The sequence below is a fragment of the Canis lupus genome, chromosome 9 (genome assembly GCF_003254725.2).
Source record: "Canis lupus dingo isolate Sandy chromosome 9, ASM325472v2, whole genome shotgun sequence".
NCBI lineage: Eukaryota > Metazoa > Chordata > Mammalia > Carnivora > Canidae > Canis > Canis lupus.
In genome coordinates, this window is record NC_064251.1 from 61395720 (window position 1) to 61412014 (window position 16295).

General features: G+C 40.3%; 2 protein-coding genes and 1 pseudogene across 2 annotated transcripts; 2 read left to right on the forward strand and 1 right to left on the reverse strand.

The window, feature by feature from the left end:
- The first annotated feature begins 221 nt into the window (after nt 1–221).
- On the forward strand, nt 222–1151 carry LOC112677117 (olfactory receptor 1L8-like). The gene has a single exon (XM_025474983.1). It carries the CDS (start codon nt 222–224, stop codon nt 1149–1151), a length of 930 nt encoding a protein of 309 aa, XP_025330768.1.
- Nucleotides 1152–5298: 4147 nt separating this feature from the next.
- LOC112677081 (60S ribosomal protein L23a-like) lies at nt 5299–5768 on the reverse strand (annotated as a pseudogene).
- A 2389-nt stretch (nt 5769–8157) lies between these two features.
- Nucleotides 8158–9105, forward strand: LOC112677116 (olfactory receptor 1L8-like). Its single transcript, XM_025474982.3, has one exon. It carries the CDS (start codon nt 8161–8163, stop codon nt 9103–9105), a length of 945 nt encoding a protein of 314 aa, XP_025330767.1. The 5' UTR covers nt 8158–8160.
- Nucleotides 9106–16295: the final 7190 nt, after the last annotated feature.

A 16295-nucleotide genomic window follows, 5' to 3' on the forward strand; every position in this document is an offset into this window, starting at 1 on the left:
CATACTATCAACACCAGAAACATGTAAAGTCTGAAAGCTCAGGTGGCAGGATCAAGCACCACAAAGTTGACAAGGTGCTCACATGGTAGCTACTCATGAGTTTAAGGGAGGGAAGTAAAGGTATGAAGACACATGGTTATGGGCTTGTTTGTGATTACACTTATGGAAGAAATGTGTGTTCATCAAGTGGTAAGATCTTCTGTTTCATTTGGCTTTTTGACATGGAGAAAGCCAACCAAGCCAGCAGTGTCTCTGAGTTCATTCTCCTGGGACTCTCCTCCCAGCCTGAGGACCAGAAGCCACTCTTTATCCTCTTCCTCACCATGTACCTGATCACCATAATAGGGAATCTACTCATCATCCTGGCCATCCATTCTGATCCCCAGCTCCAGACCCCCATGTATTTCTTCTTGAGTTTCCTGTCCTTCACTGATATTTGCTTTACAACAACTGTTGTCCCCAGGATGCTAGTGAGCTTCCTTTCTAAGAAGACCATCTCCTATGCTGGGTGTCTGACACAGATGTATTTCATTTATGCTCTGGGCAACACCGACAGCTGCCTTCTGGCAGTCATGGCCTTTGACCGCTATGTGGCTATCTGTGACCCCTTCCACTACGTCACCACCATGAACCACCGCTGCTGTGTCCTGCTGGTGGCCTTTTCCTGCTCACTTCCCCACTTCCACTCACTCGTACACACACTGCTACTGAACGGTCTCACTTTCTGTGACTCCAATGTCATCCACCACTTCCTCTGTGACCTCAGTCCCTTGATGAAATTGTCCTGTTCCTCCACATTTGTCAACGAAGTTGTGATAATATCAGAAGGTTCTGTTGTTTTGGTGACTCCATTTCTGTGCATCACTCTCTCTTATGTACGAATTCTCATCGCAGTTCTTAAGATCCCTTCAGCTGCTGGGAAACGCAAAGCCTTCTCCACCTGTGGCTCTCACCTCACCGTGGTCACACTCTTTTATGGAAGCATCTTCTATGTCTATTTACAGCCCCTGTCCACCTACAGTGCCAGGGACCACATAGCAACAATTGTCTACACAGTTCTTTCCTCCATGCTAAACCCTTTTATCTACAGCCTGAGAAACAAAGACCTGAAACAGGGCCTAAGGAAGCTGATGGGCAGGTGGAAGTCCTAGCCAGATTCTCTGGGAACATGCTCATGAGGGTCTCTGCTCCTCTGGACCCTGTTTCCCCTGGACAGTAGGTATAATTCATATGTGTCATGCTTGTTGAATGATATCCATTTCTTTACATTTGCAACCATCAACAATTGAAACAATTATGATTCAGTAATAGGCTCAAGATCTACCAAGTTCCTAGATTCCATTTCCACATATCTACCTCTCTCTTTCTTCTTTTCTTCTCCAGAAAACCACATCTTTTTCTTTCCCTCTAACTGCTATTGAAACCTCTGCTTTTCACAAAAATTTCTGGTACTAATTCATACCTGTTCAATTACTTTGATCTCCTTAGTATTCTTCATACATTAATAAACTTCTGTAATCAGTTTTGCTAGCTTTTTGAAAGTCTTTAAAGTAGTTTAGGATGAGAAGAGAGGCAGAAATAGAGAGATTGGGAGTTTCCTAAATTTGAAACTTCCACCAAAGCAAATAATGTGTCTGGCATGTCAGTTTATACAGAGATCATGCCTCTTCCTTCTTCTCTATTGCTGACAGAAAGATTATCCAGGTTTCTGTAATGAACACAAGCCGAACTCTTAGCCTTGATTAGCTAAGTGACTTAGTAGTTCAGCACACCACTGATCAGGCAAGCATGCAGGGGCCAGAGTTGCCTCTGGGTCCTTATTCAGGTATAAGATGAATCAGTTCTGAGGATGTAACTTACAGCATGGTGACTATAGTTAATAAGACTGTATTTTATATCTGCAAGTTACTAAGAGAGTAGATTTTTAAAGTTTTCATCACACCAGAAATGTTGTAACTTGTGAAGTAATGGATATTACAGCTATCATGACTATGGTAAAATTTCACAATATATCCATATTTCAAATCATTAAATTGTACCCCTGAAACTTACACAATGTTACATGTCACTTATATATCAATAAAGCTGGAATAAGTAAGTATAAGAAACAATGACTGAAAGAACAAGCGAGAAAGAGGAAAGAGAGAGAGATGGAGGGAGGTAGGAAGTAAGGAAGAAAGAGAGGAAGAAAGAAAGAGTTGAATGAATGAATAGAAATCACGGCCACATGACTAGTAAGAGGAGAAGGAGACAGGACTCAAATCCAGGGCTTTCCGTCTTTGTCCTGCCGCTCTAAAATGTAGATTAAAATTGAACACTTAAGCTGGAGGTTAAGTAAAAAGACACATATGTATTGTGTGAGACATTGATTTACATTGAGGGCAACAACAGAATGTGTTTCATTTCCTATACATTGTAATGGATGATGTTCACCGTGATACACAATATTCTCTGTGTAAAAACCCAAGGGCAATTTTCTATCTGGTTTAGTGCCAGGAATAGTCATTATCCTCATTCTTCAGATGAAAACCCAGATATACAGAGGCTGAGTAACTTGGTTTTTGTTGTTCTTTTTTTGCATTTGGTAAGGCTAGTATTTTATTTTTTTATCATTTTCCCTTTAAATTATTATCATCTAGTTCAATTCTTTTTAAAAAAATATTTTATTTATTTATTCACAAGAGACAGGCAGAGACACAGGCAGAGGGAGAAGCAGGCTCCATGCAGGGAGCCTGATGTGGGACTCGATCCCGGGACTCCAGGATCATGCCCTAGTCCGAAGGCAGGCGCTAAACGACTGAACCACCCAGGGATCCCCCTATCTAGTTCAATTCTTACAAAGTTGAATTAAGTCAATTTTGTACTTACCATCTATTTTTTTTCTTTTCTAAATTTTTTATTAGTTTCAGAGGTAGAATTCAATGATTCATCAGTTGCATATAACACTCAGGGCTTATTGAATCAAGTGCCCTCCTTAATGTCCATTACCCACTTATGCCTTCCCCTCACCCACCTCCCCTCTAGCAACACTTAGTTTGTTTCCTAGAGTTCAGTATCTCTTAAGGTTTACTTCCTTCCCAATTTTTATCTTATTTTGTTTCTTTGTTCTTTTTTCCCCTCTTTTTTTCTTTTATCAGTTTAGGTGTAGAATTTAGTGATTCATCAGTTGGATATAATACCCAGTGTTCATTAAATCAAGTGCCTCCCTAGCCCATTACCCAATTATCCCATCCTTCCACCTACTTCCTTCCAGCAACCCTCAGTTTGTTTCCTAGATTTATGAGTTTCCTATGGTTTGCATCCCTGTTTTCATCTTATTTTATTTTCCCTTCCATTTGTCTATGTTCATCTGTTTTGCTTCTTAAATTCCACATATGAGTGAAATCATATAGTATTTATCTTTCTCTGACTTATTTTGCTTAGCATAATACCCTCTAGTTCCATCCATGTCATGGCAAGTGACAAGATTTAATTCTTTCTGATGGTTGAGTAATATTCCATTGCATATATTTACCACTTCTTCTTTATTGATTCATCATCAATGGACATCTGGGATCTTTCCACATTTTGGTAATTGGGGACATTGCTGCTATAAATACTGGGGTGCATATGCCCCTTCATATCACCATATTTGTGTCTTTAAATATCTAGTAGTGCAATTGTTGGGTTGTAGGGTAGTTGAACTTTTAACTTTGTGAGGAACCTCTATAGTGTAAATTATTAAAAGCAACTAACTTACTGGCAAGGCCACAATGCTCTAAATATCTTCTTTCCTTATCACTAACCTTCAAAGAATTTTCTGAGCCTAACTGTGAAACACCAACACTATTTTTCCAAAGCCCCTTTACTAAACATGACAACAATCACTGCCATACCCTGTGCTTTAAGTATACGTAAACTAACATTAAGCTAATCCCATATAGAAAAAAAGCTAGTCTAGATGCCTGCCAAGATACTGGAACACAGCACACACCACTGATCTACCCTCACTGAATCCCTTGAAAACTGCAACCTCCCCAGTTCTAGAATACACCAAGGTCCACACCTGTTTCCCCAAACATAAAAATATTCACCAACATAATATTTGTTCACCCTTGATAACCCAGAGTTGGGAATACTTACACACCTTTGAGATGTTGTGCTGAGGTTATGAAGTTTTAGGATGAGTACCATAATCAAAACAGGAAGCCTCAGGGCTCCCCTATCCCCTGGGGTCAGCCCTACTATGTGTCATCCCCAGTCGGCTTGCTCTGCTTAGAGCAATCACAGGACCAGCTCCCTTGAGAAGTCATCACACCACAACTCCTTCAACCTAACAAGGGCCCCCGAGGCCAGCAAACCAGAGCTCAGACTCAGGAGACACTGCCTGGGCTTTCACAATCAGGAGGGTCCTTGTCCCCTGAGTCAGGGCATTTTTGCCTTCTGAGATGGGGAGCTGAGAAAGCAGCAGCATGCTAGGAACCAGACATTAGAGGTTGGAGGCCAGGGAGGGGAAACACGCTATCCCTTTAAAGTAGCATATCAGCTTCCTGCCTTTCCTATTCATCTCCTTGTTCATCAACCAAGATTGTCATGGGAGAAACGTGAGGCGGCTGTGCTTGGCTGAGAGGAAGATTGGCAGCCGAGTAGCAAATGTGCGCAGATCAGCTTCTGGAGACGTGGGGAAGGTAAAAGGAGCATCTGGATCTGGAGGTGAGCTTCAGTAAGTTGGTCACCTGCTTGACATTGGTCAAGCTTGTGCTTGACCAAAGTCACTTACTCTTTCCTTCCTGAGAGTTTCAAATATTTCATGGATTAGGCAGTCTTGGGGTCCAACTAAAACCTCCATGCAGCTTTTGGTTTTCAGTCCAATCCAATTTGACCTCTAGATAGTCTACACTGCGGGATTTGGTGGAAGCAAAACACCATCAGTTAAAAAGAAAAATTTTTTAAAGATTTATTTATTTATTTTTATTATATATATGTATATATATATATATATATATATATATATAGAGAGAGAGAGAGAGAGAGAGGCAAAGACACAAGAGGAGGGAGAAGCAAGCTCCATGCCGGGACCCCGACGTGGGATCCCGGAACTCCAAGATCGTGCCCTGGGCCAAAGGCAGGCGCCAAACCACTGAGCCACCCAGGTATCCCCCAAGAAAATAAATTTTTAAAAAAGAAAACTATTGTTTTCTTCCATCTGCCCCATCCCAGTTTGTGCTCGCTCTCTCTGAAATAAATACATAAATACATAAATAAAATCTTTTTTTATGGTGAAAAAATCTATATTTAGATTTATAGCCAGCTGGATTCAGTTTAGATGATCCCAATTTTGTTGGCAACATCCAAAGCATCGTAGTCAGGAGCCAGTCGAACATATGCTTTCTTCTCTCCATCAGGCCTGATCAAAGTGTTGACCTTGGCCACATCAATGTCATAGAGCTTCTTCACAGCCTGTTTGATCTGGTGCTTATTGGCTTTGACATCCACAATGAACACAAGTGTGTTGTTGTCTTCTATTTTCTTCATGGCTGACTCAGTAGTTAGGGGGAACTTGATGATGGCATAGTGATCAAACTTGTTTCTCCTGGGGACGCTCTTTCGAGAATATTTGGGCTGTCTTCGGAGACGCAGGGTTTTGGGTTGTTGGAATGCAGGTGATGTGAGGATCTTTTTTTTTGTGACTGTGCACGCCTTTCAGCACTGCTTTCTTAGCTTTCAAAGCCTTTGCTTTGGCTTCGGCTTTGGGGAGCAGGGGCTTCCTTCTTCGCCTTCGGCACCATCTTCGTGAAGGGCCATAAATAAAATCTTAAAATTCAAACAAACACATGCCTTGTGATCCCTCATCATGGGATTCGTGAAGTGCTTAGCACAAGCTTCACACGTAGTAGAATTTTAGTAACATTGGTTATTGTTATTAACTTTAACTACAGGTTTGTTCAAATCACTCAATGCATACACAAATAATCCTTCCGTTAGATCTTGCAAAATCATGAGATTAGTCTGACAACTTGGCAGGGAGGGGTGTATTTTAAGCAGGTGAGTTGACTGATTTTGAGGACAACCACTAATATCAGATAAGGGAAGGTGACACTGAGTCTGATGATGATCAAGTGTTTCTCTTGAGTTGGGGTGCCTAAGTGGCTCAGTCAGTTAAGGGTTTGACTCTTGATTTATCATGATCTCAGGGTTGGGAGATTGCAGTCTGAAGTTGGGCTCCATGATGTGCCAGGAGCCTACATAAGATATTCTCTCTTCCTATCCTTCTTCCCCTTTCTCCTCTCTTTCTCAAAAAAATAAGTTTCTCTTGAGTATTCACATATGTTTGTCTCTCTGCTGAGTGCTTTAGATGCATTTCTCACTAAATCCTCACAATAACAAGGATATTTCTATCCAATATTATACATGGTAAAATTGAGGTTTAAAGATGTTTAGTAATTTACAATTAAAATGTAAGCATACTTCTATCATTTACTGTCTTAGCAAATTCCAAATATGAAAAACAGTATTATGAAGTGTAACCACTATTATATACATGACATCATTTGTTAATGCAATTATAGCATTTGCTTTATAAATTAATTAATATATTAATATTTCAATGTTCAATAAGTTAATATATTAATATAGAATAAAAATTGTAATGTCTGAAAATTCCAATGTGAAAAGACCATTGAAAAGGTGTGAAAGATTATGGTGCTTCTGAAAAAATTATTTCAAACATTTTGGAGATACACCCATGGCCATTGTAGAGCTTTTTATGGTAATAAGGAATAGATAAATAACCAATGTCTGAAAATACTTGAAAATCTTAAAATAGAAAAAGGAAATCTCTATTAATGAGGTATGGATGAATATGCTGACCATTTAAAAATTAATTTAAAACACTTGGCTTGGGACGCCTGGGTGGCTCAGTGGTTGGGCATCTGCCTTCGGCTCAGGGGTCCGGATAGAGTCCCACATTGGGCTCCTGAAGAGAGACTGCTACTCCCTCTGCCTGTGTCTCTACCTTTTTTTCTCTGTGTCTCTCATGAATAAATAAATAAAATAAAATAAAATAAATAAAACACTTGGCTTATATAATATCTCTCACTGAAGAGCTTTTTGTGGTATCAACAAAAAAAATTAGAGGCCGCTTTGATGTCCATCACTAGGTAACTGGATATGATTGAAAAAAGCATACATATGTACATAAATTCTTAATATATAAAAAATTAATGTTTTCATAGGTATTGTTGCATCCACATGACTGGTGAATTATAAAGCATGAGTTGAATACTCAATAATGGGTACCCATCCTAAAAAAAAAAAAAAAAAAAAAAAAAAAAAAAAAAAAATGGGTACCCATCCTATACAAATGTGATTTAGGACAAAATATTAAAGAAAGAAAAATTAATTTACAGAAAAACAGACATGTGCCCAGACCAGTGATGACAGCATGACATGGGCTAAGGAAGAGGAATCCCTTATCCTGCACCCAAAGGAGAAAGAGCTCACTTTGCTGAAACAGGTTCAACATTCCCCCTAGATTTTCCCTGTTTATATTTTGGCAAACTCATCCCTCGTCCATCTCTATCCCTTATACACTGTTTAATGTTGTTTGTCAATGATCTGACTCCCCATCTAGGACAGGAGCTACATAATGACAAGGATTTGCCTGTTTTTATTGCTAAATCTCTAGCAAGGGAACAGTGCTTCCATGGAATAGGAACTAATGAACTGGAATCGGTGAGGTCCATCTCTGATAGTTTCTTTTAAAAAAAAAAAGATTTTATTTATTTATTCATGATAGACACAGAGAGAGAGAGAGGCAGAGACAAAGGCAGAGGGAGAAGCAGGCTCCATGCAGGGAGCCCGACACGGGACTCCAGGATCATGCCCTGGGCCGACGGCAGGCGCTAAACCTCTGAGACACCCAGGGATCCCCCATCTCTGATAGTTTCTAAAGGAAAACTCTTCTTCTGCCCCTCCAACCTTCACTATAAGGCCTTGTGATGCCATGGATTTGGGAAGGGAAGTTGGGAAGCGAAGGCCACATCAAGGACCATGAGATTGACAAGCTGTCCCTGCACAGCAGCTAATTGTGACCAAACAGAGAAAACAAAGACTAACTGGGTTCTGGACTTGGAGTAAGGTAAATAACAAAACTTCATTTATATAACTAGGCCGAAGCCAATGGCAAGGGTCAACCAAACCAGCAGTGTCTCTGAGTTCATTCTCCTGGGACTCTCCTCCCAGCCTGAGGACCAGAAGCCACTCTTTATCCTCTTCCTCACCATGTACCTGATCACCATAATAGGGAACCTACTCATCATCCTGGCCATCCATTCTGATCCCCAGCTCCAGACCCCCATGTATTTCTTCTTGAGTTTCCTGTCCTTCACTGATATTTGCTTTACAACAACTGTTGTCCCCAGGATGCTAGTGAACTTCCTTTCTAAGAAGACCATCTCCTATGCTGGGTGTCTGACACAGATGTATTTCATTTATGCTCTGGGCAACACCGACAGCTGCCTTCTGGCAGTCATGGCCTTTGACCGCTATGTGGCTATCTGTGACCCCTTCCACTACGTCACCACCATGAACCGCCGCTGCTGTGTCCTGCTGGTGGCCTTTTCCTGCTCACTTCCCCACTTCCACTCACTCGTACACACACTGCTACTGAACGGTCTCACTTTCTGTGACTCCAATGTCATCCACCACTTCCTCTGTGACCTCAGTCCCTTGATGAAATTGTCCTGTTCCTCCACATTTGTCAATGAAGTTGTGATAATATCAGAAGGTTCTGTTGTTTTGGTGACTCCATTTCTGTGCATCACTCTCTCTTATGTACGAATTCTCATCGCAGTTCTTAAGATCCCTTCAGCTGCTGGGAAACGCAAAGCCTTCTCCACCTGTGGCTCTCACCTCACGGTGGTCACACTCTTTTATGGAAGCATCTTCTATGTCTATTTACAGCCCCTGTCCACCTACAGTGCCAGGGACCACATAGCAACAATTGTCTACACAGTTCTTTCCTCCATGCTAAACCCTTTTATCTACAGCCTGAGAAACAAAGACCTGAAACAGAGCCTAAGGAAGCTGATGGGCAGGTGGAATTCTCAAGCAACACCCTCTTGACAAACTCACAAGTGAAATCTGCTCCACTGGAATCTGGTCCCTACTAGACCTTGGCGAACAATAGAACGGTTGGAGTTTAGCTTTTTTAACCTAAGTGAGACAAGCCTATTGTGGGCGCTCACATCTATTGATGTCAGCTGACCAATTGTCCCTGACTGCTGAAATCATCAAGTTTCTCCTGACTATTCCTCCACTTTTCCACAAAGATTCATCATGTTCTTATCTTCCAAATACTGCTTTAAACTAATCATATGTTGACAATATATCCTGAACAAATTGCTCTCCATTTATTAAGACTTACCCTCTAAAATCCTTCACATTTCAGTATATTGCTGAAAACAGCGGTTGAATACTTTGACAAACATTTCAGGAGGAAAAGAATGGAAGGAGAGGGGCAAAGTGAGGAAAGGAGTTACATTTTAGCTACTTTTCTTATTATGAGTATTTTTATAATTCCTTAATATTCTCTTTCATAAAACTTTTTCTTGCTTAAAAATTAAGTTTTTGCCTTTTCTCTCATCTTTCTATTCTTGATTGTTTCTCTGTGGCTTTATTTCTTTTAATTGCCTCTTATTTATTTACTATACAATTTAAAAATGGTAATGGCCAGAAAGAACAAGAACCAAGATGATTACATGAAAGTTATCTATTTCACAATGGAGACTTTGGAACCTTTCTTTCTCCCATCTATCCCTAAAGCTAGGTGTTTAGAAATATGTGATTTAATATTTTATTCTAGAAACTCCCACTTTTAGGATTCTAACCTATGGAAATACTACCATAAAAATATATTGGATATTGAAATATATTTTTCAGTGATTTCCTGTTTATGACAGGTAAGAATTGGCAACAACCTAAAACCCTATTAATAAAGATGGGGAAATTATGTGTAAGAATACGCAGCAACTTGAAAGAATCAAATGGATGTCTATTCTTCGAAAGCCATTAGGTAAAAAACTCAAGATATGTAACAAGTATGAAAGTATGAATTCATTATGTTTTTAAAGATTACATAAATATATATGTGGGTATAGACAATGCAGTAAGAATGTAATGCAGTAGGGGACAGAGACGGAGAGGATTTCCAATTAACATACATTTATAATCTCTTATTTGTTTAAATAAATATGTATAGTATATGGAATGTAAGCCCATTAATAAATCAGATGACTAATATAATGGTGAGAGAATTTCTTTGTAAAGTCCAAAGAGGAGAAACTTTCTATTTGCATGCATATCTGAAACACGTCATTATTTGGCTCTTTCACTTGAATGATAATTTTATAGTATATAGCATTCTAGGTGCCAAAACTTGTGAAAGTTTAAAGATATACTGGCATTGTCCTACTGCATCAAGTGTTTTCAGTGAGAAACAAGAGGTCAATGTAATTTGTGTTCCTTTGTGACCTCCTCCCCAACCACAGTCTATAGATACCCTGCACCGAACTTGGCCAGGTTGCCACTGTGTAGGTTATAGGAGAGAGAACGCTGATTCTACCCACTTTACTCCAGGCCTGAGCACAGGAACCTGGTCATTGTCCTTGCACATTGACAGGCCCATTTTAAAATTTAAATGAAGATGAAAATGCCCTAAAATAGCCAAGACAATCTTAAAGAAAAATCACTAAGTTGGAGAAAATACATTACCAAATTTTAAGACTTCAAAAGCTAAAAAATTAACATAGCATAATATTTTATAAGAATACATTAATAGATCAAGGTAACAGAATGGAGAACACAGAAATAAATCCTTAGTTATATAATCAATTGATTTTTGGCAAAGTGTCAATGCAATTTAGTGGAGAAAGGAAGATCCATTCAATAAATTATGCTGGGACAACCAGATATGCACATAAAAAATAATTAACCTTGACTCCTTACTCCACACCATATACAAAAATGAATTCAAAGTGGCTCATAGACTTAAATGTGAGGACTAAAAGTATTAAAAAAATTTTAAACCAAAAATATTATAAAAGTGTATTGACATGAGTAAAGATTTCTTAGTCAAGAAACAAAATGGCTAACCACAAAAGAAAAATTATTGAATGAATTTCACCATTTAAAAACTTCTGCTCATCAAAAGTCATATTAAGAAGTGAAAATGGAAAAAATATTCACACTACATATATCTGACAAAAGACATACTCAAAATATATAAACCTATACAAATCAAAAAGTGAAAGTATATAATCTAATTTTTATTTTTTATTTTTTAAAGGTTTTATTTGTTTATTTGAGAAAGAGAGAGAGAGAGAATGCAAGCAGAGGGAGCAGCAGGCAGAAGGAGAGGGAGAAGCAGACTCTGCACTGAGCAGAGAGCCCTACGTGGGGCTCGATCCCAGGACCCCAGGATCATGACTTGACCCCAAAGCAGACACTTAACTAAGTCACCCAGGCACCCCCAATCTAATTTTTTAAAGTGGACAAAAATTTAAAAATAAATAAAACAAGATATAATCAGAGAAGGAGACAAACTATAATAGACTATTAACCAGAGGAAACAAACTGAGGGTTGCTGGATGGGAGGTGGGGGGGTGGGGTAACAGGGGAATGGCCATTAAGAAGGGCACATAATGTAATGAGCAATGGGTATGTATATAATACAACTGATGACTTACTGAACTCTACCTCTGAAACCAATAATACACTATATGTTAATTAATTGAATTTAAATTTTTAAAAAGTATTCAAAAAATTTGAGCAGACACCTTACAAAATAAGATATTTGAATGGCCAATATTGCATGTGAAAGACACTCAACATCATTAATTATCAGGGAAATGTAAATTAAAGTAACAATGTGATACCACTGAACACTCAATAGAATGACTACAATAATAAGAAAATACAACATTTTTGTAGGATTTAAAGCAACTGAAACTCTCATATATTGATGGTGGAAATATGAAATTCTGTAATTATTTTGGAAAACAGTTTGGCAATTCTTAATAAAATTAAACATACAGCAACCATGTGTCTATAAAAAATCTTGTACAAAATATTCACAGGAGTTTTATTCATAATAGAACAAACTAAAAACAACTCCAACGTTCATCAGCAGGAATTAGATAAACAAATCATCAGTAAAAGGCTATACACTTAGGATTTGCATTATTTTACTGTATATAAACTATACCCCAATCTTTTTTTAAAATTTTATTTATTTATTCATGAGAGAATAAGAGAGAGAGGCAGAGACACAGGCAGAGGGAGAAGCAGGCTCCATGCAGAGAGCCTGACACGGGACTCAATCCTGGGTCTCCAGGATCACTCCCTGGGCTGAAGGTGGCGCTAAACCACTGAGCCACCCAGCCTGCCCTATACCTCACTCTTTTTTTTTTTTTTTTCCTATACCTCACCCTTAAAAGAAGTTGAGTGACCTGGAGATAATGAGCAAACGCTTTGGGACTATCAGTACTGATGTACAGTATAGATTAATACGAGGCAAATGTGTGCTTCATCTGAAAATAAGGGACAGTATAAGAATATCTTTGGAAATTTGAGAAGGTGCAGAGGTGAGAATGAGAAGATTAGGGATGATGCTTCCTATCACCTCACAAAAATTATCTTCACCTCCCAAAATGTCTGTGTCTTGTGAATCCAACTGACTTGAGTCTAAGACAACATCTGCATGTCCAGACAGAAGGAGGCGTTGCTGCTCAGAATTCTACTTACAGAGGGGGAGGGGCAAGATGGGGGAAGAGGAGGGTCCCCAAGTCACCTGTCCCCACCAAATTACCTACATAACCTTCAAATCATCCTGAAAATCTACGAATTCGGCCTGAGATTGAAAGAGGGAACAGCTGGAATGCTACAGTGAGAAGAATTCGTGCTTCTATCAAGGTCGGAAGATGGGGAAAAAGAGCTAAAGAAACAAAAGGCCTCCAAGGGGGAGGGGTCCCGCGAGGAGCCGGGCTGAGGCCGGGGCGAGTGTCCCCAGGACAGGAGAGCCCCGTCCCGGAGACGCAGGAGCTGCACCGACCTTCCCGGGCGGAAAGGGGCTCGCAGGGAGATGGAGCAGGACCCAGGAGGGCGGGGATGCCCTCGGGCTCCCGGGGACACTAACAGACACCTGCGCCCCGGGAGATGCGCCGAGCTCCCTAAGGGCTGCAGCGTGCACGGCGGGACCCGGAGCAGCTCGGGGGGCTCGGGGGCGGCTCCGCAGAGGGGGCTGTGGGGCGGGAGCGAATCCAACAGGCAGGCCCTGGAGCACAGGGCGCCGGGACACCGCCCAGGATCCGGCCTCCCTCGGGACAGGCAGAGGCCAGGAGGGCCCAGGACAGCAAGGACGCTCCTGCCCCGAGCTGAGCAGATCAGCGGCCCCGCCCCGGAGCCTCCAGGCCCTGCAGACGGAGAGCTCCGGAGCTACTGCGGGAGCTGACTCCAGGGCTGCAGAGCTGGCAGCCACCACTGTGGTTGTTCCTTCTGGGGCCTCACGGGGTAAACAACCCCCACTGAGCCCTGCACCAGGCAGGGGGCAGAACAGCTCCCCCAAGTGCTAACACCTGAAAATCAGCACAACAGGCCCCTCCCCCAGAAGACCAGCTAGACGGACAAGTTCCAGGGGAAGTCAAGGGACTTAAAATATACAGAAGCAGAAGATACTCCCCCGTGTTTTTTTTTGTTTGTTTGTTTTGTTTTTGTTTTCTTTTTTCTTTTTTTTTTTTTTTGCTTTTTGATTTCTGTTTGCTTCCCCCACCTTTTTTTTTCTTTCTTTCTTTTTCTTTCTCTTTTTCTTTTCTTTTTTTTTCTTTTTTTCTTCCTTTTTTCTTTTTTCTTTTTCTCTTTTCTTTCCTTCTTTCTCTCTTCTCTTTTTCTCCTTTTCCCAATACAACTTGTTTTTGGCCACTCTGCACTGAGCAAAATGACTAGAAGGAAAACCTCACCTCAAAAGAAAGAATCAGAAACAGTCCTCTCTCCCACAGAGTTACAAAACCTGGATTACAATTCAATGTCAGAAAGCCAATTCAGAAGCACTATTATACAGCTACTGGTGGCTCTAGCAAAAAGCATAAAGGACTCAAGAGACTTCATGACTGCAGAATTTAGATCTAATCAGGCAGAAATTAAAAATCAATTGAATGAGATGCAATCCAAACTACAAGTGCTAACAACAAGGGTTAATGAGGTGGAAGAACGAGTGAGTGACATACAAGACAAGTTTATGGCAAAGAGGGAAACTGAGGAAAAAAGAGAGAAACACAGGAAACAACAGATGTTGGCAAGTGAAAGAGGAATCCTCTTGCACTATTGGTGGGAATGCAAACAGGTGGAGCCATTATTTTCTCTGGAGAAAATAATATGGAATTTTCTCAAAAAGTTAAAAATAGAACTACCTTATGACCCAGCAATTGAACTAGTACATATTTAGCCCAGGGATACCAATACAGTGATTTAAAGGGGTACAGGCACCCCAATGTTTATAGCAGCATTATCAACAATAGCCAAACTTTGGAAAGAGCCCAGATGTCCATTGAAGATGAATGGATAAAGAGGAGGTGGTGTGTGTGTGTGTGTGTGTGTGTGTGTGTGTGTATAATGAAGTATTTTTCAGCCATCAAAAAGAATGAAATCTTGCCCTTGCAACAATGTGGATGGAGCTTGAGAGTATTATGCTAAGTGAAATAAGTCAGTCAGAGAAAGACAAATCCCATATGATTTCACTCCTATGTAGAATTTAACAAAACAGATTAACATAGGGGAAGGGAGAGAGAGAGAGAGAGAGACAGAGAGACAGAGAGAGAGAGAAACCATAAAAGACTCTTAATGGTAGAGAATAAACTTAAGGTTAATAAAGAGGTAGGTGGGAGATGAGCTAAATGGGTGATGGGTGTTAAAGAGATCACTTGTTATGGTGAGCACTGTATGTTGTATGTAAGTAATGAACCGCTGAATTCTACTCTGGAAGCCAATATTGCACTGTATGTTAACTAACTAGAATTTAAATAAGAATTTGTAAAGGGGCACCTGGGTGGGTCAGTCTGTTTCTCTTGCCTTCATGGATATCTTGCAAGAAGTGTCTGATCTTGGTTTCTTTTTTTTTTTTTTTTGTATTAGTTTTTTGGTTTATGTTGCCAACATATACCATAATTCCCAGTGCTCATCCCACCATGTGCCCCCATCAGTGCCCATAACCCAGTCACCCCAACCCCCCACCCACTTCCCCTTCGACTACCCCTTGTTCATTTCCCAGAGTTCGTGTCTCTCATGTTTTGTCACCCTCACTAATATTTTCACTCATTTTCTCTCCTTTCCCTTTATTCCCTTTCACTAATTTTTATATGCCCCAAATGAATGAGACCATATAATGTTTGTCCTTTTCTGATTGACTTATGTCACTCAGCATAATACCCTCCAGGTCCCTCCACATTGAAGCAAATAGTGGGTATTTGTTATTTCTAATGGCTGAGGAATATCCTATTGTATACATAAACCATATCTTCTTTATCCATTCATCTTTCAATGGACACCGAGGCTCCTTCCACAATTTGGCTACTGTGGACATTGCTGCTAGAAACATCGGGGTGCAGGTGTCCTCGCGTTTCACTGCATCTGTATCTTTGGGGTAAATCCCCAGCAGTGCAATTGCTGGGTTGTAGGGCAGGTCTACTTTTACCTCTGTGAGGAACCTCCACACAGTTTTCCAGAGTGGCTGTACCAGTTCACATTCCCACCAACAGTGCAAGAGGGTTCTCCTTTCTCCACATCCTCTCCAACATTTGTTGTTTCCTGTCTTGTTAATTTTCCCCATTCATACTGGTGTGAGGTGGTATCTTATTGTGCTTTTGATTTGTATTTCCCTGATGGCAAGGGATGCAGAGCATTTTTTCATGTACTTGTTGGCCATGTGTATGTCTTCTTTGGTGAAATTTCTGTTCATGTCTTTTGCCCATTTCATGATTGGATTGTTTGTGTCTTTGGTGTTGAGTTTAATAAGTTCTTTATAGATCTTGGAAGCTAGCCCTTTATCTGATATGTCATTTGCAAATATCTTCTCCCATTCTGTAGGTTGTCTTTTAGTTTTGTTGACTGTATCCTTTGCTGTGCTGTGGATGTAAAGTTCTGTAAATATCTGTGAAATCCATCTGGTCCAGTGTATCATTTAAAGCTCTTGTTTCTTTGGAGATGTTGTGTTTAGAAGACCTATCGAGTATAGAAAGAGCTAGATTGAAGTCACCAAGTATAAG